Below are 27,281 nucleotides of genomic sequence, written 5' to 3' on the forward strand. Positions count from 1 at the left end.
ACCAAAGGAACTCAGGATAGGAACTAGAGTGTGGCAGGAACCTGGAGGCAGGAACTGACACAGAGGCCATGGAGAAGTGCTTCTTATTAGCTTGATCCTCATGGCTGGCAAAGTGTGCTTTCTTATAGAATCCAGGACCATCTTCCCAGAGGTGTTTTCACCAACAATGACCTGGGGCCCCTCCATCAACCACTAATTAAGAAGATCCCGTACAGTCTTGCCTACAGCATGAACTTATGGGGGGAGGCATTTGATTTTTTAAAAAATAAATTTATTTATGCAGTTATTTATTTTACATCCAGGTTGCAATTTCCCCTTCCTTCTCTCCTCCCTCTCCCTCTCCCCACACTCCCCTCTGTTCCTACCCTGTAAACCACTCCTCCTCCTTAGTAAGACTAAGCACCTCCCCTGTATTAAGGCAGTGCAGAGCAATCCAGTATGAGTAGGGTCCCAAAAGCCAGTAAAAGAGTCAGAGGCAGCTCCTGTTCTAACTTTTAGGTGTCCCACAAGAGGACTAAGCTACAAAACTGTAACATATATGTAGAGTACCTATGTCAGTCCCTTTCAGGCTCTCTGGTTGTTGGTTCAGTTTCTGTGAGCCACAATGAGTCCAGGTTAGTTGATTCTGTTGGTTTTCTTGAAGTGCTCTTGCCACTATGGCTTCTATAATTCTTTCTCCATTTTATTTTGTTTGTTTTCTTTTTTATGATAATACTTTTAATTTAAATTTGAAACAAGCTTGTTTTACAAGTCAATCCCAGTACCCTCATCCTCCCCTCCTCTCCTGCCTCCCCCCAACTCCTATCCCCTCCACTTTCTGCTCACCAGGGAGGGTAAGGGTTTCCATGGAGGTTCTTCAAACTCTGTCATATCATTTGAAGCAGGGCCTAGACCCTCCCCTATGTGCCTAGGCTGAGAGAATATCCCTATATATGGAATGGGCTTCCAAAGTCAATTTTTATACTAGGGATAAATACTGATCCATTAACAGAGGCCGTATAGACTACCCAACCTCCCAACTAACACCCACGTTCAGGGAGTCTGGGTCAGTCTTGTGCTGGTTTCCCAGCTATCAGAATGGGGTTCATGAGCTCCCCCTTGTTCAGGTTAGCTGTTTCTATGGGTTTCTTCAGCCTAGTCTTGACCAGACTCCTCCCTCTCTACAACTGGGTTCCAGGGGTTCGACTCAGTGTTTAGCTGTGGGTGTCTGCTTCTGCTTCCATCAGCTACTGGATGAAGGCTCTAAGATGGCATATAAGGTAGTCATCAATCTCATTATTGGGGAAGGGCATTTAAGGTAGCTTCTCCACTATTGCTTAGATTGTTAGTTGGGGTCATCCTTGTAGATCTCTGGACATTTCCCTTGTGACAGATTTCTCTTTAAACCTATAATGGCTCTCTCCATTATGGTACCTCTTATTTTGTTCTTCTGTATTTTTCCCTCAACTCAATCTTCCTGCTCCCTCATGTCCTCCTCTCCCCTCCAGAAGAGGAAACTAACTCCTCATATATCTCTGACTTAAAGATACAGGCTACCATAACCCCTGATCATAAAACATACTAGGACGTGGATGGTTGAAATGCAGTTACACACAAAGCCATTGAGAATTTACCAAGGTAGAAAAAGCTTTAAGATCTTGTAAATATTACTCACAAAGAAATGGCTATAGAATTAAGAGCCAGGAGCCCTAAGGAAAGTAACCTTCCTAATTTATACAGCCTGCCTTTTCTGTAGATTACTTTCTCCACTTTTGCTGTGGGTCTGCATCTGCTTTGCATCTGTTTGCATCAGTTGATAGTTGAAACCTCACTTACGACAATTGAGCTAGGCATAGCAACTTTATAATAGTCAAAACCTGGAAATGACCTCGATGTTCCTCAGCTGAGGATGGGATAAAGAAAGTGTGGCATATTTACACAATGGAGTAATTATTCAGCTGTTGAAAAAAAAAGGATTCTAGAAAACTTGAAGACAAATGTGTAGAACTACAAAAAAAATCATCCTGAGTGAGGTAACCCTGACTGATAAAGACAAACATGGTATGTACTCATTCATAAGTGGATATTAGCTGTAAAATAAAGGGTAACTATGCTATATTCCACAGACCTAGACAGAGTAGCTTCCAAGGAGGGTTCATGGGGGGACTACCAGATCTCCCGCAGAAAAAGAAATAGAAGAAATTTTGTCAGTAGACTGAGGGCAGGAGGGGATAGGAATGTTAGAGAACAGGTTGGGGGGATGGAGGAGGAGAGTACTGAAAGAGACTTCCAAAAGGGGGGACATTTTGGGGTTAGGTAAAAACTTGGCATAAGGGAATCTCCCAGGAATCTACAAGTATGATCCTAGCTGAGACTCCTAGCAATAGCAGATACATAGCCTGAACTGGCCATCTCTTGTGACCATATTGTAGCCATTTTCTAAATTGAATTCCCTTTTCTCATATGACTTTAGCTTATTTCAAGTTGACATAAATATAGCCAGCACAAGCACAGTGGTTACCAGAGCCTAAAACATGTTATAGAAAAAAGAACTGATGGGTATGTCTTCATTTGGACAGAAGTGATTGCTTCTAATGTTGGGATGATATTTATAATTTGGAAAAATTACTTGACAACAATTAATTGCACACTTCAAAGTTATTAGTAGAGAAGGTTTTGCATGATCCCAGTATCTAGAAGTGACAAATGCTTGTTGAAAACGAGGTGCCAGTTGTTCTAAACTAATTGTGTACATTTAAACATAAAAATATCATCCTGGACCCCAGAGATAGTTATATTTTTGTATAAAGTGGGAAAATGGGAGTTTGTATGACTCAAATTCTCACTTTCAGATACCTGCCATATGACAGGGAGCCACAGGCAGAAGAAGCAGTCACCTCATGTCCAATGGCAGCAGACCTGAGAACATGTCTTTCTGAGACTAGACAGGCCTAGGTGAGTGTAAAAGACTACCCATCCCCCAAACCTAACCAAGCCCAAATGGGTTAACCACAGAACCATGATTGAAATTCAGCTTCTATGAGACTTAAGTTTTCTTATAAGTAATGTAGGAGAAAGTGGTTCAGTGATCATGAATGGGTACTTTATATATATAAAACTGTCTTACTTTTTAATCATTCAGTGCCCTGGGATGTAACTCTGTCATAAGGTATCATGGACATTATGTATTTCAAATGCCAAATTCAGATTATGTTCTCAAAATAATGGCAGTGATTATATATTAATTATGATTGAAAACATTGTGCCTACTTTTAAAAGATCTGGCCAAGTTTTTTATACCATGTGGTTTGGGGAGATGACTCTAGGAAATACTATGAATTGGATTCACTTTCACTACAACTATATAGTCAAACCTCAAAATGCAGTGAAAAGACCAGCAGAAAAGAGGGTTTACAGAAGAAAATGGGGGAGGGGGTGATCCAAATTAGCTCTTAGTCAATGCATATTTTATTTTCAAATGAACTAGTAGTTTTAATTTTCCATCAGTCAGGAAATGTTTCCATTAATCCCAAATGACGTAACACTTGACCACACATACACATGCATATGGAGACACACACACACACACACACACACACACACACACACACACACACACACGATTTGAAGTGTACTCACCCTCTCTGAAATAGATCCACATTATAAAATTTATGTAGCTCTACAGAAAACTCAACTGTTCCTTGTACTTCAGACATGATCTTTTCTGTTCATTACCTGAAAAACAAAGAAATTAATTAGTTTCTTAAGATGGCTTTAGCCATCAATAAAGAGAAATTTGGCAATGCTTATATGGATAAGAACACTTGGCTGCCAGGACTGATAAAGCACCATGTGTCTGCTTCATGGTGTATCTAAAGGTTCTTATAAGGAATAAACCAAATACACACTACCTCACTTAATGCCATATGGTCAGCACCTGTTATGGCTAGAACTGGGTCCTGGTCCATGACATAGATGCCACATACTCCCAGGTGCTGGTAGGAGTTCACCTGCTTTTTCATAAGAGACCTTAGGCAACTCATTTAACTCCCCTGTTCCTACACACTCTTTCATTTGTGGGTGGGAACTAGTAACTGCATTGGGGCTCGATAACTGATGAGAGGATGAAGTGAGCATGCCCCACCGATCATTTTGCATATACCCTAGCATGATGCAAATTCTAGCTAGTGTAATGCATAGTAATAGGTGACCATCACTCTATCATCAATATAGAAGATATTCATGACCTAAGTGGCAGCAGAACTCATGGGTGCTATAACAAACATGCAAATGCTAACCCAATTTGACAGACTGATGCACAAGCTTATAATACTGGACATAACACCTAGAATGAAATCGAATTGCAATTGTCCACATCTGATATTGCCAACAAATTAAGAGGAGGACCCCAGGTAGACTGAATCTTTGAGTTTATAAGGTCAACTAGATGTGAGATATTTGAAAGGGAAAAAATAAATCAATACAATACCTGTTATATTCTTGGTGCTGCACACAATATTTTATACACTGCCAGGCTTTTGACAACAATGATTTTGTGGTAAACATTCTTTCATTATTTTTTAAGATAAAGAAAAAAAGATGAAGTAAGTTCTTACTTGCAACCTAGAACAAAATACTTAATTCTTTCACAAGTCTCCTCATTTTGCAAAGGCACAGTTTACTGCTAATGTATAATGGAGACAATGCCACCTATCCGGTAGAATTCCAGGTAATATAGAAGATAATTACTGCAATGTACCTGTGGCCCAGCTGTTACTGGTAGCTGGTATTATCTGTCAGAGAGAGGAAGAGATTGGGAGCAAAAGAGGTAAAAGCAGAGGACATACATGTGGGTCTCCTCTGAGGGCCTCTCTCTCTTTCTCTCTTTCTTTCTCTTGTTCAGATGCCAACTATCCAGGATCTGGCTAGGACAGCTCCCAAGAACAGCACTACATCATGCAGAATTAAGGTCGCTCTGTGTCTCTGTACTGGCAAAAGAAATGTTTTAGAAAACATTTCTAAAAATGGCAAAGGCTATATATCAAATAAGAATGCTACACAATCTTGTAACCAATCTATATTAACTCTGAAAGTCAGAATTTTCATAAGAAAACCCTGAAACTCTTGGGCTATACATTATGCTATGTGTTCCAGAGTGGGCTATGGTCCTGTTCAACACAATAGAACTCGATGGAGACAGAACCTGCCCTCTTCACAGCAATATCAAGATGTATGCAGAAAAGGCCAAATAGCTCTCTCTCTGTGAGTCACTTATCACACTGAAAACAGCACTTCATGCTCCCTATTTCATTATTACCTTGTGGTCTCAATGATCATTAACCTGCAGTGCTGGCTTAACTATCTGACCCTTTGAAAAGTAGATGCCAGCCTTTAATTACCATGGTGTCTCCTGATCTATGATCCCTAGGACTGGATATGTAGCTGGGGAGAGGAGTGGGCAGAGAAGGAAAGGGAGAGGGAGGAGAAGGAGAGAGAATGATATTATCTATTAGTACATGTTAAATGAGGCCAAGGGTTTTACATGTTTATATTTACTCAAGATTATGCTACCATTCTGGGAAGAGTGATGATCCAGGGTTCCAAAGACCTTGCTTTTCTAGCTACAGGACTTATATGCAGGTTTTCTGGGACAATGAAGCTCTATGAAATAAATATTTAGAAGAAAAATATATTCAATAGATGGAGAATGTGATTATATAATTTTTTCTGTGGAAAGTGCAGGTTAGCATCCTGATCATCCTATGACCAAGAACATATTAATGTCAGAGTTCTAGAATTTGTAAACACAAACACAGGGGCCATTATTTAATGCCCCGTGGTAAATTACAACTAACACATGCCACTAAATGAATATGTTTGGCTCAAATTTTAAAATATACATTTTAAATTTCCACTTTGGTTTTTCAGGGAACTAATGACACATTATGAAATTTATGCCCAAATCCAAAACTATCTACCTTGGTCCCAACCTTCTTTCTAGATCTTTCTATCTTAAAATTAATGAGTTTCTTAATCTAGTGGATTGTCAGCCTGACCCTCACACTAGCTGCTTCAGTGATGAAAACAACAATTTTGAGTCCTAACATAGATTTACTAAGTGAGAACTCAAAAGTTTTCTCATCCTCCTGGAATTCTGACATACACTTTCATTTGAAAACCCCTGCTTCTGATGCTAAGATTGGAGTTGACTAAACCTGAGATAAGCAAATCCATTATGAGTTAATAATATTGAATGATGATTGAACTTCCTGTTCCCTGGTTTCCACGTGACTTATCCAGACTATTGAAATCATTTGCCATGTAAGGCATCTTTTGTGGTTGGTAGAGATAAAGCATGTTAAAGGTTTAATACAGTATTTGGTACACTGTAAAATATGCACATGACATACACATAGCAGTTACAGGTTACATGTACATCCTACATCCAATACTCCCAAGTAACACAAATACACACAATGTATGCAAACATATACATACCTACACATGACACAATATCCATAACATTTATAAGATGCTCACAACAACCAGTATACACACTAATAACTACACACCTTAACACACCCACTCATACTCAACATACACATAAAAAAAAAAACCCATAGCAAAACATCCAAATCGCATTCATGCCTAGACAACATACACATACTCACCTTGTACACAGCACAGAATTTATGTGATGCCTCCTGCAATGCTTCCCAAAATTCATGGCTGCAAACATCCTTTAGTATTTGATTCTAATTCACTCATTTCTAAAACCACATTTCCTAGAAGCTACATCCACAATTGTACTAGTATTGACCATTGTACCATTGTACTTTGACACTGGGAGCTCAAGAATATTGTGGAATATTATTTTAAGATGTGTTATATATGTTTATGTTGTGGAACATTTGTTCAATGATGCAAAGATATGTTGCATTCTTTTATGCTGTATAGGTTTAGCTCTGTGAATCTGTGCTACTTTGACTGTCTAAAACACCTGATGAGCTAACAAAGAGCTGAATGGCCATTAGCTAGGCAGGAGAAAGGATAGGCAGGGCTGACAGGCAGAGAGGAGGAAGAAGAAGGAGTGAGAACAAGGGAGAATGCTTGGGGCCAGCCACACAGCCACACAGCCACACAGCCACACAGCCACACAGCCACACAGCCACACAGCCACACAGCCACACAGCCACACAGCCACACAGCCACACAGCCACACAGCCACACAGCCACACAGCCACACAGCCACATAGCCACACAGCCAGCCATTGACCAAGAATGAAAGATGTCCAGAAATCTGAAAAGGAAAAACACCAGAAGCAAAAGATAGACAGGATAATTTAAGATAAGTGAAGCTGGCTATAAACAAGCTAAAGCCAGGGATTCATAAATAAGAATAAGAATTTGTATGTCATTTATTTGGGAGCTGGGTGGCTGGTCTCCCAAAAGAGCACAGAACAAAAGAGGACAACAACCAACTACACAAGGAGAGGGAGAATGTATTCGCAGGAGGCCTAGAGTTTCTCTAAGGGATTAACCTCCGAGTTAGGGAGCATTTGCCGAGCTTTTGTCCAGATTAATCAATGCCAATCTCTCTTTGAAAATAGCCAAGGATCCAAAAAGCCAGTGTATGCCCCTGAGATAGGGGCTTACCCCCTATGAGGAGTGGAAGGGAGTAGTGGGAAGTGGGGGAGGCAGGGGAAGGAGAAGGGAAGAGATGGGGAACTGGGGTTGGTATATAAAATGAAAGATTTTTTTTTAAATAAAAAAGCAAAACAAAAAATATCCTAAGAAAAGGAGGAGGAGGAGAAGAAGGAGAAGAAGAAAGAGCCAAGGATCATTAATTCTTTGCCATCTAAAATTACCTGATGTCAGCACACCTGTCCTTGGTATATACTTCCACAGTATGTAAGGCCTCATGCATGCCTGGTTTCCCTCACTGCCTGGTCCAGGCTTTAGTAGTATCATTGAAAGTCTTCACCTGCATGAGGTCAATTTGGCCTTACATAGGAGGGTGAGAGGAGAATGAAGGGCTTGGAGAATCAACAGGAGGCTGCAGAGAGGTTTCATTGTTTAGGAAGAAGGCAGACAAAGACCTGATCTCTCTGAAGCATAGTTCTCCTCAACATTTTGTTCCCGTCTGTCCCACAAAAAGAATCATCCAGAAATCTAAAAGTAAAATGCAGTTTCTTGGGTCAAACAGCCAGACTTTCCCAATACCAGAAGAGACCTAGTAACATGCATGGTAAAGTTTGTAGCCACTGAATTTGCTTCCAATGCCAACTGGGAAAAGAAGACACCCTGTGTCTAAGAGACGATTTAGAGACCAGATGAAAGCATCGATTTCCTATTTGTACAACCAAAGAAAGTGCCTGCAGGAAAAGATATTAAGTCTTTTTCTTGGCAAGCTTGAGATCCTTCCTTTAGAGTTATGTTAGACAGTCCAGATTTGAGAACTGTTATGTAAAAGGCAGCTAGTAGCACCTGGGTCTCTGTGGTTGAGTGTGAATGCCTGTGAGTGTTCATGCACACACCCCCCCCCGTGTGTGTGTGTGTGTGTGTGTGTGTGGTTTGCAGAAAAGTGGCCATATTCTCCTCTCAGTATAAACAAGATAGTCCCTAACAGGAAGGAGAAGGTTGACAGAGAATGTTCATTTAAGCCTCCTCAAAATACAATGTTTAATCCACCAGGAGTAACTGTATATCTGATGAGTGCTTCATCTGAGCTTTCTTTTTATATTAGTCTTCAGATTTTGTTGATTCCTTTTGTGCCTATACATTTCTTTCCAGTTTTTTTCATCACTATCCAGGAGGGTGTAGTCAAAGGTTTTGAAAAATGAACAATATGGGGAGGGGGTGGAGGACCGAGTTCAGTTTCTTCTACAACTGTGGTCAGGAAGCAGCTCTCTCCTTGAGAAGAATATTCCATCCTTGGATCAGAGGTATCTGAAGGATTCCTAAATTATGGAAGATTGCCACTTGGAATCAACTGGACATTGGCCTAACCACATTTAGTTCCTACAATCCAACCCCTTCTGTCCATTTCTATAGTACTGAATTTGGGATGTTGTCATCATCCTCTTCCAAGCATTAGTCCTGCCTCCTGTGTACCAGCATCTGCCATAGTCCATGCTCCTGTTAGGATACCCTAACACTCTCACTACAGTAGTGACCTTTCTAGAATGTAAATCAGCTTCCAAAACCATGAAGTAGCTCTGCCTTACCCTTAGTATAACAGAAGATATATTTTATAGCTATGAATTTCTTACTAAACTTAAAACATTAAATGATTCCTACCTCACTTCCATGTTGTGTCTGAGCTTTCATCACCCTACTTCAGTTCTATAATGTAGGTTTTTCTGAGGATTCCATCATTGTACGGGTTCAGGGAAAGAGACCTCATTTGAGAAGAATGGTCCTCATGACTAGTGGTGGTCATACATACAAAGATTTCAGCCACTCCCATCAGATTGCATTCAGTCAGCCATAGAAATTACTGTTTGGTGTTTTTAATTCAACATATTTTCAGGATTTCAAAAGTCTATCATGCAATCCATTCTATAACAACCAGATTTCTTTAGCTTAGAGGTTCTGGGGATCCTGGGGTACAGAGGCCTATTTCAATTAAATGTTCATGATTGATTGATTTTTTTATAATATGCATAATTAGTGATTTACCTTTTCCAGCAATGTTTCAAAATTTCCTCAGTTACCTTCTTTGGAAATCTGATTTTAAAATAAATACACATATTTTAAGTATTATAATTCTAGCATCTCAATATGTATTACCTAGGAAAGACCTCTTTAATGAGCATGCTTTCCACTGAAGTATGTTTTTCTTGCAAAATGTCAATATTTAAGTTGTGCAGCCTCTTATATTTTAAATAACTCAAAATGTATGTTGATATTTATAGATATATTATTTTTAAAAAGGGCACATAGCATTAGTGTGTTAAGAAGACAGTGCTTAGAAAAAGAAAGGTAAGCAAACATCTCTCATAATGCAGAACAGAGAGGGTTACTCAAGGTCAATGTAGCAATGCAATGGAGAGTCACTCACTAGGACTTAGAACACAGTGTCACCACAAGATGACATTACTCAACTAAAAGATAAATGACAAAGAGGGCAACTCCCTGATATCTGCTCCTGTATTCTATGCAGAGATGATCCCAGACATTTGCACCTGAACTTCCTGAATTTTTTTTAAGACACCTGTACCTGCATTCCATTAAGGAAATTCAGTCAAGGACTAAGGACCTGTGTGCTTAAAGATTTCTTGTCAATTGGCACAGAAATCAAAACATACTATATATATTTTTCATACCTGAATCAATTCAAATGAACAATCCAAGATTGTATTTCCTAAGGTTCTATGGCTCCTCATCTTACCCAGAACTTCACATTTCAACACAAAGGTACATGCAATTTCACTATTTCATAACTGAAGCCAAAGCTCTAAAGTTAAGGAAGCCCTGGTCAGGGTTGTCACAGCCACAAATCTGTGCACAGACCTGCTACTTCTCAGTTAATGTTTGATACTCCAAAGACACTTGTTCCTTTGAACTGTAGTAGGCACAGCCTTCTTGCTCCTGACACTAAGTAAAACACATGCACACAGAGGCAGCTAAAGTTCCACATGAGTGAGCAAGTCTCAGAGAATGTGGGTTCATAGAAAATGCAATGGCTCCAATTTTGCCAAATCTGATAATCACATTCTGACCTGACAGGCTACCTCAATTACACTTTAGAGTTCCCAGCTTTCCTCATCCAAAATCCTACAAAAATAATATGTATGATAACAGTTTAGCTTTTGAAAATTAATACTAATGCATATTTTTCAGCAATAGTATATCATAGCTATTTCATAAATTGAATGTAATGATATTAGAATTAACAATAATTAAGTATATATTATGCAATAACATTTGGGCATAATTAAAAATGAGCTTCAGTTTCTACCCCCACCAGGAATGCTGGGCAGAGATGGGATTCTCAGAAAAGACCTTAGTAGTGTGCTGGTCCCAGAGGCTAGGACCATGCATCAGGAGAGGCATGTTGAACATCCTGGTCCCAGCCAGGGAAGCTGGATCTTACTTGTCTTCAGATCTCTTATGAGTCTTAGAGAAGACAGACGTGTCTCCCCTCTTCATGAAGAAACCCAGGGCATGGAGGTGGTAAGGATCACACTCATTATGGTTGATCGGTGTCTCTGAAAGCAATGACAGAAGTGACCCACATCAGAGATAAAAGGTGACAGACACACCTGCTTGATGGCATAGATTTTCAGTCTACAGAAGAATATCAGCAGCTGCTGTCTACCCCAGAAGCTAAAGATGGGATTCCTGCTTTAGGACTGAGCTTCAAGTTGATGTCCTCTATGCTTCCTGACAGCTTTGAGAGTCTATGAATATCACACCATCTAATTTTAAGGTTCTGCATTCATTAATGGCTATAAATGTTTCAGAAGCATTTCCTTTGCATAACAGCAGCGTAACCAATTCAAATAGAGTCACAGGAAGAAAAAGTCAGCAAGCTTAGCAACAGTGCCTCTTTGTTTAACCCTTTGAGTTTGTTTTCACTATCCAGGCATTAAGGAAATTCAGTGGTCCCTAAGCTTACGTTTCCACTGATCCTTATGCATGTACTCAAGCACAATGTTCAGCATTCCTCAGGAATCCTGCCTCTTGATTTCCAATCCAGAACCTTAAAATTCTCAGTGGCCTAAGTTTTCAGATACAGGATTTCATTTGGTCAGAGAAAAGATCAAAAAAAGAAAAAAGATCAAATCAAGAAAACATGACAGCACCCACTGCTAACAGGAAGTGAGTGAGGTAGATTGAGTACCTGTACCAGGAACTCAGAAAACTTAGGAAAAGGAGAGTTCAGCCCCTTCTATGCTGGGTGACTTGAGAAGCTTGCATCCAGCCATCTGAGAGAAGAGTCATGAACAAAACTTCAATATCTGGGTCCTCAGAGTGTGATGGTAGGTAAGCCATTACAGACAGACCCACCTATGCCACATGCCCAGCCCCGGCACCAATGTGCATCTATTCTAAGAAACACATGAATCGTTATTACAAAAACCAGGGACTTCAATCTTAGTCCCTTATTCTTTCACTACCACAGAGTCAACCTGCAAAAATTCCTCTTCAGTTTTTTTCACTTGAGTACTATATCACTTGAAAATATCATTGTGTTTTTCCCCAAGCCATCACTGACAGCAAGGTAAGACCTTCACCTCTCTACCTGATAGTCTACTTACCCTTGCAAGCCCTCATCAACTTTTCAAAATGTCTATGCACCACCCTCCCCAACACAAGCTTCTTCCTACCTATATGTGCACATCTACATGATATCCCAGACCCAATAAAAGAGGATTACTCCCAAATTTACGAGTAATCAGGGAGAGTATTGGCATAGAGTAGCACTTGGGGTGAGCAAAAGAAAGAATGGAGAACAAAACAGATACACTTGTGAATGAATGAGGCCAGTGAACTGCTCTTGGCAATCACATATAAATTATCCCTGTTCACTTTGAACCTGCATATATAGGCCTTAGAGAGACCAAAAGAATTCAACTCTGGGCTTATTTGGTCCTATGCATATGTCTATGAGTAGCAAGTTAAGTACAATCTATATGCCTGGAAGAGTCCCATACATAGCACATTCTGCCTAGAGGAAGGTTGCAGAGACTCCCGATCTATGCACTTTGGAGGGGAGGTCACACTTATCTTTCCAGGGCTGTAGTATGAACAGTAAAGGACCTGAGCACAAGAAAGCAGAACTCAAACTTCACTGATGAGGAGAGGCTGACATTTCAGCTGTGCTCTGTTCGCATTCTGGACTTAATGATTTATGATCTCGTTTCGTTTAGCATCTGTCATTAGCACCATGACTCAGCCTGTATCACTTCATTCCCATGCTGACCACCCACAAGATTCTTGGGCCTCTATTTCAGCCTTCTCACACACTTCCAGGCAGGTTCTACTCAAGATAAAATAGTAACAAATGATAGAAATCATTTACAGGTGATGCTTGGGAGTGTTTTCTGGAATTTTCTGGGATCCAAACAGAATCCAAATAAAATCAGTAATCCATGAACTCACTGGAGCTGGTGTCAAATGTGCATCAGGCATTCTGCATCAAGAAAACAAACTCCATTTGTTTACATGTCCAGGCCTTTCCTAAAGCTTCAGTTGTTGGCTCACAGGTTTATCAAAGCTTATCAGAAAGAAAACTGTGGCAACTGTAGATCTGGTGAGCGGCTTGGTATACAGGGAGTGAAGGTTTGCTTCCAAACTGCCATGACTACAAATCCCAGTTTCCTTCTTAATTTTCTCCTCTGTACATGGTGGCTGATAACCCTACTAGCCAGGACTGTGAGAAAAGACAAATAACTTCCATCAAAAGTAAATAATTTGGGATCTCACAGACAGAAAACATTTGAGATAGTCATTATTAATAGCATTGAATTTGTGACAAAAGACAACACAAACATAGTAACAGAAAAGTAATGATCTTCTCAATCAGAGTTAATGAAATATTGGCCTCTTAGAGTAAATGAAGGGATATTATCATTTTAATTTCATTATAAGTGTACTGAGCCTTTGTGTATGTTTGCGTACCACATGTCTACCTTACACAGATCAGAAAAGGGAGTCAAATCACCTGAAACTGAAATAACAAATGGTTAAGAACCACTATGCAAGTACTAGTTACTAAACCTTAGGACATCCACAAGAGCAACAAGAATACTTAAGTCTTGAGCCAACTCCCCATCCTGTATTTTCTCCCCAAATCCAATCTATACCATGACTTGGCAAGCAGTTACAGAGAGGATCATGATGAAATAGATAGAGGAAGGAAGTCAGGGAGAGAGGGAAAGTGAGTAAATATGGGTATCAGTTTGTCTCGGACACATCCATAGTGAAAGAGAATGGGCCAAAATACAGGTTGGATGGACAAAGTACACTCATTAGAACAACCACAAAGGTTAATCCCAATCACAAATTCCTGTTTCTGTACAGTACAGTCACTCACTTTTAACAGCCTCTTTCAGCTCCATAATAAATGGTTCTTTAGATGAAGACTTGGAATCCTGGGGCAAAAGAGATATTCATTGCCCACTCTGTTTCTGGACTCCCCATTCACAGTCTTTAAAGCAAGTCAGACTTTGGTTCAAATTCCAGCTCCAAAATGCATGTTTCTGGTATGCCACTTACTACTGTGCACTCAATTTCCTCCATCTGTAAATTCATGTACATCTAACAGGCAGAAGAAGATTCAGATGTCCATGAAGCCTGAACACTACTGTTTCCTCAATCAGTGTCTCCTGCATGGTCAGAATGGCAAGGCACTACACAGAAATGAGCTGTGTAGACACAATTTCAGTCCTTACCCAGAGACCTATCATATCAGCTGTGGGATAGAATGGCAAGATCCTAACATTTGATCTGTATTTCCATTTTCTCCAATGGTTACATTATTTAGTTGCATTAATTATTTTTATAAATATTCATTCAGGTATTAGAATAATGGGTAAAAAGGGGAGCAGAGGCAAGAGTTTTTCAAACACCATAATCCCTAGAGCTAGGGAAATGGCTTATTAGTTAAAAGCACTCGCTGCTCTTTCAGAAGACCTAAACTTGGTTTCAAGCACCCACATGGCAGCTCTAAAGTTCTAACTCCAGTTAGTTCCAGGGGATCTAATGCCTTCTTCTGGCCTCTATCAGCACCAGACATACAGATGGTTCATAAACATACATGCAGAAAAAATACTTATATGTAAAAAAAAAACAAATGTGTTGTTGTTGTTGTTTTGAGACAGGTTGTCTTTGGAACCCTTTGTTGTCCTGGAATTTGCTTTATAGGACCAGACTGGCCTAGAACTCACAGAAATCTGCCTGCCTCTGCCTCCCAAGTGCTAGGATTAAAGGCATGTGCCAACACCACCCAGGCTAAAATACATATTTTAAACTTCTATTTAGAGACAACTACCTCCTTCTCCACTGCCTTAAGTTCTTACAAATTTATAAATCTCCATATTATCCTCTGATTTTCTTAACCCTCCATTGGTGGTTTCTTTTTAACTAGTTAGTATGGTGTCCTGGATCCTTTTGAAGACGTGGATCCAAGTACCTTCCTTGCCTAGAGGCAAGTCCTTAAGGACTCTATACTGCCTTGGTCATGAAACTCTAAACTGTTACATTGGCCAGAATGGTGCACATGATCTCCTCCTAACAATACTATAGTCAATATCTTCCTAGAAAGATGACCCTATTCTCAGGCTCCTTGCTGTATCAATGTAACTGAGGCCTTGGACTAAACTTTACTTGTGCCTTTGAGTCTTTCTCCATAGTGTTTCTCAAGTGTCTTCTGGTCTTAATCCAAGGCCCATTTCCCCAAATTTCTGTCTCCTCTAAATTCTTCTCCTCAAGTATGTCACTAGAGGAGCAACCTCCTCTATTCCTGAGGTGACATGTCCCCAGAGGAGAGATGCTAAGGGCTATGTTGTTAGCCAAGGAAAAAAAAATCAATCCCCTTGATACTGTACAGTAAAAATTTTATTTCAATTCAGCTTCAAAATGCAACCTAACAGTTCATCATGAACACATTTATGTTTTTATGGAATATTTAAGTGGAGGCAGGCATCCACAGCTATTTAAGACAAACCAGATAATAAATGACTTCATGGGTCTCAAATGGATGAACTGGGCCACAATTTCCTTAGCCGGGGGAGAATGAAGATAATGAAAGTCCAAGAAAACAGGAGTCAGAGGTGTTCAGGGGACCACAGCTGCATTCAGGGGGAAAAAAATGTAGGTAGAAAAAAATGCCAGCTTTAAAGGTCTTGGAAGTTTCGTTCAACTGTGAATCAGAATGAATTTAAAGTTGGAAACTTCATATTGACTTAGCTATTAATCATTATAAAATGACAAAGATCAGCCTATTTTTGGCATGAATTAATCATGAACTTATGCCTTTTACTTTTAAAAAACAATCTTGTTCAATGTCCCTGAAAAGACCTCTTTTCTGGGCATGAAGAGATGATGAATCTACTCAATCCTTCAGCAAATATTCATATTAACTAAAGGCCATGTTAAATTAGGAATTCTGTCTCAAGATTGCAGAAGTGGCCAAGTCATTTCATCTTCTCTTAAGTGGTTAACACGATCACAGCTCTGTATCCTGGCTAAGAACAAGAGAAGAGGTTAAGGGAATGAAGATTGCCTATCAAGACTTGTTCCAAAGGAGAGCACATATCAATGTCATCATCTACTTAACATCACACACACACCCACCCACCCACCCCCCCCCACACACCACACCATATATATATATATATATATATATATATATATATATATATATAAACTTTATGGTACAAAAATGGTAAGCAATTAACTAAACGATGTCAGCTAGCATTACAGATTCCTAGATCTACGGAGCTACATAAATGGATAGATAAATTGTGATAACAAACCAGCTAAGCTACATACTGATTCAAAAATATCACATCTGAACATGAACTAAGGCCCCAAGAGATAATCACCTCTTGGTTTTGCTATCCATAGTCAATACTTCCAGCCCTGTGCAAATGCCAGGATACAGAGTTCATCCCCGGTAAACCTACTTCTTTCCACCAAACTTTCTTATAACTGTTCATTTATCAACCCCCACCCCACCCCAAGAAGCACAGACAGAAGAGGGAGAATACAATAGAAATAAGAAATCAAAAACTTCAGATTTCTGCTAAAGACCTGTAGGTCTTGGCCGCCTACCAGATGCTGCTGGGAAAGTGTTTACTTCTCAGCACTCCTTCTGCATAATCATTCCTGAGTGAATCCTCCCAACTCATCTTTCCACTTAGTCTATATTGGCTCCTGAGAGGATGGTGCTGTCTTCAGAGGTAGTAATTGAGGCTCAGGGAAGCAATATGCAATGAGAAACAGTATCAAAAAAAAAAAATTGACAAAGTTACGAACCATTATCTTCCAAAGCCCAGCCATCTTCCCTGACTCTTGCTCCTAAAATACACTGACAAGTAGTCCCTGCTTTTTTGCATTACCCACATGGAAATCACAGGATCTTTTGATATGAAAATCAAATCATAGAATTTTCGAGCTACCAAATCCAGTTGGCTTCCTATCACACTTTAAATAAATTTGAAGTCCTTTAAAGACCAAACACAGATGGCCAACACATCCATGAAAAGAGGCCCAACATCTTTAGTCATTAGAGAGATGCCAACTCAAACCAAAGTGAAATATGCCAATTAAAAAGGGACCAAAGACCTCAACAGAAACCTCAGCAAAGAAATATACAGAAGAAAAAGACATGGAGAAGGACATATTCATTGTAGTGTGTCATCAAGGAATTGCAAAGTAAGGCAAATACACACAACTGCACACCTACCACAGTGGCCCAAAGCCGTAAGACCAAAGCACCAAATGCTAGAAAGGAGGTAGAGGGATAGGAACTCTCTGTTAGCAATACTCACTTTGGAATAAAAGGGTTTGTATTTTTATACAAAAATAAACATATTCTTACCATAAGAACTGTCAATTATGTTCCTTGGTAGACATACAAAGGTTGAGAACTACAGTCTTAACAAAAACCTGCATACAGATAATTAAAGCACACAGATGATAACTATGAAGACTTGGAAGCAAGCAAGATATCCTTGAGCTGATAAAAGCTAAATGAGCATTCATGTATCCAGATAGTGGGATGGTATTTAAAACTAAAGAGAAATGGACTCACATCCCATGAAAGTTTGCAGAAAATCTTTCCATGTCTATTACTAAGTGAAAGACAATGAGGTGCATGGGTATATATCCTGTGATTGTAGCTATGACGTTCTTTAGAAGGTAAAATTGTAAAAATTGAAAGGAAAAAAAAAAACTCCGTGTTTGTCATGGGTTTGGGACAGCAAGCTGTGAACAAATGGATTGTAGCAGATGTTTTTAGGTTAGTAAGACACCAGCATTGGTGGATATCTTTATACATCTGTCCAGATCCATTCAGTGTACAACATCAGATATGAACTGTAATGTAAACCATGGACTTTATATTATAATGACAACAATATACACCTGTAATTTAAGCACAGTGTACCAATATGTAGGGAGTTGATGATGAAGGAAATTATACAAGTGTGGAGTCAAAGAGGAAATGAAAAAATCTCTATCCCTCCCATTATGTCTTTATATGAATGTTAATTCTTGTCTTAAAGATAGCCTGTCAACATACATACATAAAAATGATACAATAACATTATTTTACACCCACCAGGATAGGTATGTACTTTAGAAAATTTTAAAAATGATAATATCAAGCAAGGAAGTACAGAAACTAAATCCCTTATCCATTGAGTATGGAAAAGTAAAGTGATAGAACAAATGTGCAAAGTAGTGTGAGAACTTCAATGTCTTAAACAAAGAATTGCTGGGTAAGCCAGCAATTCCAAATCTGCTATTTATTGAAAAGAATTGAAAGCAGGATCAAATAAAATTTTATGTGTGAATGTTTATAGAAATATTATACACAATAGATAAAGGAGGAAAGAAACTAAGGTTTATCAACTGACGGACCACTGGAACATATATGGTAGGTATACACAAGAGGATATAATTTTCCTTTGCTCCTCTAATCTCATAATTGTTTATTGCTTGAGAATTTTGAATGTTATACATGCATATGCTATGTGTTTTGATTAAAGGTACCCCTATCCCCTTCCTGTCCAATTCTTCCCCTGACCTCCCCACCACCTTTCAAACTTCATGTAGTCTTCTTTTTTCAAACCCATTTAGTTCACCTTGTGCTGCCTGTGTAACGGTATCTACTGGAACATGGGTAGCCTGTCAGGGGCAATGCTGAAAAAAAAAAAAAAAAAAAAAAAAAAACGAAAAAAACCTGACTCTCTTTCCCTCAGCAATCATGAGTTGTCAAAAGCTCCTCAGCTAGAGGTGGGACTTCATTAGTACCTGTCTCTTCCATGACCTTATGCAGGTCTTTGTCATGAAGTCATGGTTGTCTGTTGTTGTCTTAGTTAGAATTTCTAATGCTATGATAAAAAACACCACAATCAAAAGCAACCTGGGGGAGAAACGGTTTGTTTTGTACCATAGATTATTAGTTCATCATTCAGGGAAGTCAGGGAAGGAACACAAGGCAGGAACTGATGCAGAGGCCATGAGGAGTCTTGCTTATTGACTTGTTCCCCATGCTTTGCTCAGTCAATCTGCTTGCTCATACTTCCCAGAACCACCAACCCAGAAATGGTACTGCCAACAGTGATCATTAATCAACACATAAAATAATATGGCTCAGAGGCCACTCTGGTGAGGATATTTTGTCAGTTGAAGTCCCTCTTCCTTAATGACTCTAGGTTGTGTCAAGTTGATATACAACTAACCATTACAGTTTTCTTGACATATTGTGCAGAATATTATTTAACCACAGAAAACAGAAGAGTTTTATAATATGTATGAACCTTACAACATGATTCTAAATGAAGGAAACCATATATAGTTGTACAATATGTTTTATGATTCCATTCCTAAGAAAGATGCAGACTGAGGCAAATCTGCACAGAAAGGAAGCAGTAGAACCTAAAGTCTGGGGGCAAAAATGAAGGGCAATGATTGTCAATAGACAGAGGTTCTAGAAGTGTCTTAGAACTAAAAAGTGGCGGTCACTGCTGTGATTATGAAAATAGCCAAACCTATTGAAATATGTAAATTTTGTCACATACATATTTCCCCTCTCAAAACAAAGAAAACAAACAAAGAAAAAGCCCTTCCTCCTGTCCTCTTCTTGGAGAAGTCAACACTAACCTTTGGAGGACTCAGCAAGCAGCTGCCAGGATGAACATGTATGTTATTATATTCACTGCCCCATCAATGCCCTCAGTGATGGTTATTTCCCTGTTCCCTTTGACCTTCCAATTGATTGAGAAGGAGACATGCAGGGTAAGAGTTTAGGGGAATCAGAAGACCACTCCTTAACTTAAGAGCAACCCTGTGCCCAAGCAGCTGATCTACCTGCTCAGCAGCCCCTTTCTCCTCGTAGCTCTAGAACAAAGTCTCGTCCTTTCTATGATGAGCTTCTTATTTCTTTTCTTGTACCTTCATGGACTGGTGAAATGTCAGATTATCTTACCAGTACTGAGACCATCTTGTCTATGCATACCTGAATCCAACCCTACATACGAGGATTTTTAAGCCTCCAGGAAAAATCTCCCTCAACCTCCTCCAGCACCATTTCTCCTCTATCCCCTCCACTTTTCATCTTCTGGCCACCTGCCATCTCACAAAGATCCTGCTGGTCCCAACTCACTGAAGTCACTTCATAACCAGAGATAACTCCTACTTTCCGAGCTTGGCATACTACTTGGACCTAATATTTCTATCACGACAAGATCCTACTTTTTCTTCAAAATGAATCCTTTGATCATCTAGCTGCTACTTAAGACTAAGCGGATGAACTGGTGGAAAAGAAATTTTGTACAACTTCAGGTCTGCCAACCATCAGTTTAGTTGTTCCCATTATAAGTAAAGAACCCATTATCTGAGGTATACTGGGCACTGTCACTTGAACACAACAAGTCTAAGTTTTTCTTATTTTGTTTTTCAAGGCTGCAGGTTTTATGTTGTTTTATTTATATTTTATATTCTGTTTTGTTTTATTTTATTGAGAGTTTCAAGGCAGCGTGTATTACCATCACCCCATTTTAATGATCTATAGAAAGTGAGCAATTTCCTTGAGGGTCACTCACTAAATCAGAAGTGAAGCTAGATTGGAGCCTGCTGTATAGTGATCTCCTCAGCTGAATAGAAACATTCTCTAATGAGGGGAAGAGTAAATGTTTCCAAGGTTGTGGAAATGTTAAATAGCTTCTAGAGCAAGGAGTATTTCTCTGACCAACCAAGTATCCTAGAAGAGACTCATTGGCTCTGCAAGTAGCTCAGGGATGCAGCTCTCTAGACTCATCACCAGTGCTGAGGTGGGTTTTTCAGTGATACAGCTGCCTGTGAGTTGTCCATGCCCCTGTAACATCAATCAACTCATTGCTTCTCCAGATTCAACACTGGTAGAGTTACTACTTTGGCTGGGTCCCTATCTGGAATAAATAGACATTTGATCCAGGTTTCCCAGGAAAAGTCTTACAAAACACAGAGCTGGCACAGCCTGACTATATGACATTGGATCCCCACTAAGTCAAGAGACATCTCTAAGTTAGAACTTTAATATCTTCACACTAACACCTATCCAGGAGCGGCACAGCTAAAGGAAATCACCAGAATCTAACATTAAATCCCTGACTGAATAGAACATAATAATGCAAAGAAAAAACCTTGCATGTTGAATGTTACACATTTAAATATGTCTTGGAAAATAACCATCTCATTTGAATAATGATTGCCTTTTCAGAATTGTTCATCAATATTATATCCCCTAGCCAAGGAACTCCTCCCATGAAGTTGAGATCCCTCTCCCTATTTGCTTCTCCAGGCCTGGACCTAGAAACTCTGCAGTCCATAAGCATAAGTGACATTTTATTACCCATGAAGATATTAGCTCATTAGAGTAATTCATACTAAAGTGAAAATGAAGAAAATAACTGAATGGGAAGAAACAAGGAGGGCAATTGAGAGCAGTTTCTGAATAAAATGCATGCACCCAATACCATTGGAGTTCATTCTGAACCATGAGGTGAGCACTTGCAATCAGACACCTACTGTTCTCTCCCTCCCTGAAGTTCTACTGTATATCAGAAAGCCTAGCTTCTCCTCTGGGTTATTTGTCATAAATAAGTAACAGTTTAGAAATATACCCAAGTATAAATCATCTCCACTTCTAACTTTGTGACCTTAGACAAGTAACCAATGTTTCAATAGTGTCTAAGTCCTCATCTGTGAACTGTAGCAACTGTTGGGTTCAGATGGTATAACAGAGTCCTGAAAAGAATGAGGATAGTGAGAGATACAGGTTCGCACTGGCCACGATGTCCCAGAACCCACCACTACTAACCACAGGAGATAGACATCAACTCAGATCTGCCCTGGAAAGCAGCAATGCTGGGAGCCAGGACTCCCATGCTGCACATATGAGGAAGCAGTCACATCAGGACATATCTTGAAGAGAAAAATGGATGAGCCCACAGTCTATCAAGGCCAATTATTCTCTAATTACTATTAGGCCATTTTCTTCCTGCCTCGACCTCTGCTTCTACCATTTTACACTGCCCTTTTAAAGCTAAGCCCTTGACTGGCTCAGTTTCATGTTACCATTGTAGTGAGTTGATGCTTTCCCCTCCTCCTCATAGTTTTAGCCTATATGAAAAATATGTCCTAAGCCCAAGAGTGATTTACCTAATGAGATGGCAGTTACATTAATTGTATTTAATGTCACCACTTACACAATAAATTTGCCTAAACAACCCTGCCATTATTTCTGCTCTATAGCCCTTTCACAGCATGTGCATCTCTGAGAAATGTCTAGCAGATGTGCCAGCCCCCAAACAGAAGGAACACAGCTCAGAGATGCACCTGCCTGGGTAGCCCATAGGTCCTTTCCTATTTTGCAATGTAAATGTGCTCATCTCTGAGCCAACACAAAATATCATAAAACCAAAAGAACTCTGGAAAAGGGATAAAGGGAAGGAAAGGGTCAGGAATACCTGGCTTACATCTATGGCCTGCTACTGCCCACCTAGGCAGTCTTGATACCTTCATCCAAACTGTCATAGCTACAGGGTTTAGACCCAAGTTGGATGGATTTGATCATTTCAAGTCCCAGGTGGGCATCTCTCTGAGTCTATTTATTGAACAATTACCATTGGGCCAAATGAAATTCTTCACTCTGAGTCATTGCATATTAAAGGAAGATGGTCCACCTACACTATGGGGACACAAAGGAGAAAAGGTTATGTACTCCTAAAGCACATCTTTAAGCAATTACTTGTTGCTTAACAGATAGGTCAGGAAGACTCATTAATATTGTTGCCCTTTATTTTGATTACCTGATAAAATTGAAACTAAAAGTTGCTTTGTTCATGTCTGTGATGGCTACAATAAGAAATAAGAAATAAAATCTTTAACACAGTCATGGGCCATAGCCCTTTGTAATAGTCTTGTCACCTTGACACAATCTAGAGTCACCTGGGAAGAGTCTCAATAAGGGACTGTTTGGATCAGGATGACATTGGGGTCTGTCTGTGGAAATTATTTTGTGTTAAGTGATGTGGAAAGACCCAGCCTATAAGCAGGCAGAATCATTCTCTGTGTTTGGTTCCTGGATTGTATAAAGGATAGACAAAGGGCCAAGAAGTGTGAACATGCATGCCTGTATTCACTTTCTGCTCTTGATGGTGCATGGAACTAGTTACTTTTGTTCCTGACTTGACTTCCCTGAAAAGAAAGACTGCAAGCTGGAGCTGCGAGACAAATAAAATTAAAACTCCTATATTGAAGTTGCTTTTTCAAGACATTTTTTTATCACACTGACAGGAAAGGAAATGAGGACATCCATGCTCAACAAATTCAGGGAAATTTTTGTGTATGTCTTCAAAAAGAGATAATAGAGATGTAATCCTAAGACTTAGGATTTTTGGAGTAAAGTTATACCATATTTTCTATATATGTGCCTCAGTTTACCTATCTACACAAGGAAAGGTTTTAGCTTACTCTGTTTCCTGGCCTTGGGATTAGTCTTGGACATGGTTCCTGCCCTGCTTGAGTTCCTGCCTTGGCTTCCTTCGGTGATTGCGAGCTGGAATATGTAAGACAAACTCTTTCCTCTCGAAATTGCTTTTGGTCAGTGTTTTATCACAGTAATAGTAAAGCAAACAAAAATATCCTTCGTGAGTATGAGCTTCCACATGAAATGATAAAAATGATTGGGAGTGAGAGGGCATAATTGCAAAACCATACAGCTATTCTAAATATCAATACATTGTACATTTAAATAGTTAATATAATTTTGTGAATTTCATCTTACTTTAAAAATGCAATGTGCATCATCTTGTTTGTGATGCTTCCTATTGTACACCGTGATGGTTAGCAGAAACTAGAGTATCAAGGAAATGACTGTGGGGACTTGTCTTGATCATCTTGATCAGTTATTTGAGGTGAGAAGTGATGGGAGATGTCATTCTGTATATGTTTCTCATACTGGTTAATGAATAAATCACTGTTGGCCAATAGGAAAGGAAGATAGGAGGGACTAGGAGACAAGGAGGAAATAGGAAGTAGTAAAGAGCCAAGATGGAGAGTCTGGAGAGACTAGAACCATCAGCCACCTCTCCCTGGTAAGACCTCATGGAAATACATAGAAATGGGTTAATAATTAAGACAGAGCTAGCCGATAAGAAACTAGTAACTGGCCAACAGCATAATATCTAATACAGAGTCTCAGTGTGTTAATTGGGGCTGGCCCGGAGGCGGGACAAGACTGGCAGTGAGTGGAAAAACCTGTACTCCTTGCAGAGAAGACCCACCCACTGTGAATGGTCTCTTTTCTGGCTAGGATACTGCACTATATGTGTGAACTAAGGGAGCTGAGCATCAGCCTGCATTTATCAGTTCCTACCTTCTGACTGTGGATGTGATGTGATCAACTGATTCAACCTCTTGCTGATTTGACTTTCCCAACAGGATAAAATGGAAAAAGCAAACTCTTTTAAATTGTTTTTGCCGCAGTGTTTTATCACAGGAGAAGGAAAAAGAAAACTAATAAGTACTCATATCTCAAAGCTCAGTAAAAATTAGTGTACTGTTAATTCTTCAAAGAATCAGTTAACATCATTTCATATCATGCCTTGGTTCTGAATTCAAGACTGCCTGCCATCAATTTCTGTGACCTGGCTAAAACTCCACAGACCAAGCCTCTTTCCCATTGAGAGAACTACAGGGGATTGAAGTTCAAAGTTCATGTCCCTGCAGTTCTTTTTCTATGCAGACCAGGCATGTTTCAGGCTTCCAACCTGAAAAAAATAACATGCCACAGCTTCTTGCCCTTCGTAGCCTGATGTGTTTGGAAGAAAGCACTCCTTCCCCCTGCATGAGATCTTCTGTTCAGTCACAGTGGCAATGTACCCCTGGAACAGTGGGTCTATCCTTACCAACTGAAGAAGGGATAACTGCCTCTAGTCCATGAACAGTGCACTGAGAGCTCATCGGGATGTGAAATTCAGCTGGCTTCTCTCCCTCAGCACCCAAAAATGCAAACTCAAAGGAGGCAATGCTTCTGCATGTTGGCTCTTGTATTCATGGTCCTGTGACAATTTCTTTCATGCCTTTTATGAAATGGGATGTTGTACTCTGAACACACCACAGGCCAGTGGATCATGATGTATGAGCTTCCAGCATGGTGTCTGACACATGGCAGGTCTCCTGGACCCATTTGAGAAGAATCCAGAGGAGAAAGTGATTGCTGAATGGGTTTTCAAGGAGATTTAAGTTAGTCTGTAGTCAAAAGGATGCTGTTAAAAATAGCAGGGTTTCTATGGATGGTTTCATACAAATATTTTCAATTTATAAGTCAAAAATGTACCTCCACTCCCCTCTCTGCAAGCCCAGAAAACTGAAGGCACATGCACTGTGCTCATAAGAATAAGACACAGATATAAACAAAGACCGTCCATTCTCAGTAACCCCAGGGAAAGGGGTCAAGCTTATACACCTTCAACTCAACCTGTGTGGAACACAGATTCTGTCCTAGTTTCATTCTATTATGATCAAAAGCAACTGGAGAGGAATGGATTTGCTGTATCTTATACTTCCAGGTCAAAAATCCCTCACTGAGGCTAAGAACTCAGAAAAAGACCTGGAGCAGATACCATGGAGGAGGGAAGCTTGTAAGCTCACTGGCTTGCTCAGATAACTCTCTTAAAATGTCTAGGCATATTTGCCCAGGGATGATGCCTTCACAGTGATATAGCTCCTCCCACATCAGTCACAAATCAAGATAATCTCGCACAGATATGGCTATAGGCCAATCTGATCAAATCATATCTTTTATTGAGGTTCCCTCATTCTAAGTGAGTTTAGGTCCTGTCAGTTTGTAGATAAGTTCGAACCAGGACAGATCTGATATGAGGACAATGTAACCAGAAGCTGCTGAGGGTAAGGAGAGGGCCTGATAGGGACCAGAGAGTGTATGAAATATATTTCCCAAAGTGAGGGGCGTTCATTTCTCTTAAGGCATCACGTTGAAGCCATGGTTTTAAAACCTGTGATGGAAAGATGCTTATAGCATTCATTAACACAGGGACTGACATATAGTAAGAGAAAGTAATGGATGCCTTTGCCTTGATTTTCATAAGGGCTTAGCACCCAAACATATGCATCTTCAATCCTAGCCTCTGTTTCCCTTAATATGTATTTGGTACATTCTCTGACAGGTTGGTCAAGGACTAACTAGAAGAAAGTTGTCAGTTGAACTTGAATACCCAGGATTCTAAATTAAAACTTGTTCCATAATCATACCTTGCTTGTGGATGTCAAGCCCATTCTCTCAACTAACATAATACTGAAAGGGGTTCATATTGTATAGTATCATTTTAATTGAAGTGTATGTCCTTATTTCTCTGGCATAGTGTCAGTCAAGGTCTAGGTCCCCAGCAGAATAATTCATTCCATCCCCATTCTATTTCAGAAGCATTTGGGCTTGACTAACACATCACATGATCCTCTTATACTCTGCTATTAAGAGTATATTATTGGTGATCTCTTTTGACAAACAAGACAGTAAAAGCTCTGACAGGGGATTTAGTTATTAAGGAGACAGAATAGTGTTCAAATCTAATTCATATAAAGTGGAACTAAGCTCCCATCCCTACCCAACCACTCTTTGGAGATCACATGGTTCCTAGGCTGCTCCTTAAGCCCCAGGCCACAGGTCATAGGCTTCCCTTAGGCCCAGAGTGGTTCTCAACCTTCCTACTGCTTCCGCTTTAATGCAGTTCCTCATGTTGTGGTGACCTCAACCATAAAATTATTTTCACTGCTGCTTCATAACTGTAATTTTGCTATTGTTATGAATCAAAGCTTTTTGGAGATAAAGGTCTGCCAAAGAGGTCACAACATGCAGGTTGAGAACTACTGTCTTAGTGTAGGTATACTTCATTGGGAGCATAGAGTGTCATGATTCCACCACATTGTTTCCTTTGATTTCATAGACATACTGGGGCCTCTACAACAGCTCCTTGCGGGCAAAGTACTGATGTCTAAAACCTGAGCAAAATTACTTTCCTTCTGTAACAGAAACATCTAGAAAAATTCCAGCACACAGT

General features: G+C 39.7%; 1 protein-coding gene across 1 annotated transcript in view; it reads right to left on the reverse strand.

Moving 5' to 3' along the window:
• Fam135b (family with sequence similarity 135 member B) overlaps positions 1-27,281 on the reverse strand; it is a 281,424-nt gene that overhangs the window by 178,940 nt on the left and 75,203 nt on the right. The window contains exon 2 of the mRNA XM_051178560.1: positions 3,619-3,714. Within this exon, the coding sequence (XP_051034517.1) occupies positions 3,619-3,695 (77 nt within the window). The 5' untranslated portion in view covers positions 3,696-3,714. The remainder of the gene's footprint in view (positions 1-3,618; positions 3,715-27,281) is intronic.

The sequence above is a fragment of the Phodopus roborovskii genome, unplaced genomic scaffold (genome assembly GCF_943737965.1).
Source record: "Phodopus roborovskii unplaced genomic scaffold, PHOROB, whole genome shotgun sequence".
Taxonomy (NCBI): domain Eukaryota; kingdom Metazoa; phylum Chordata; class Mammalia; order Rodentia; family Cricetidae; genus Phodopus; species Phodopus roborovskii.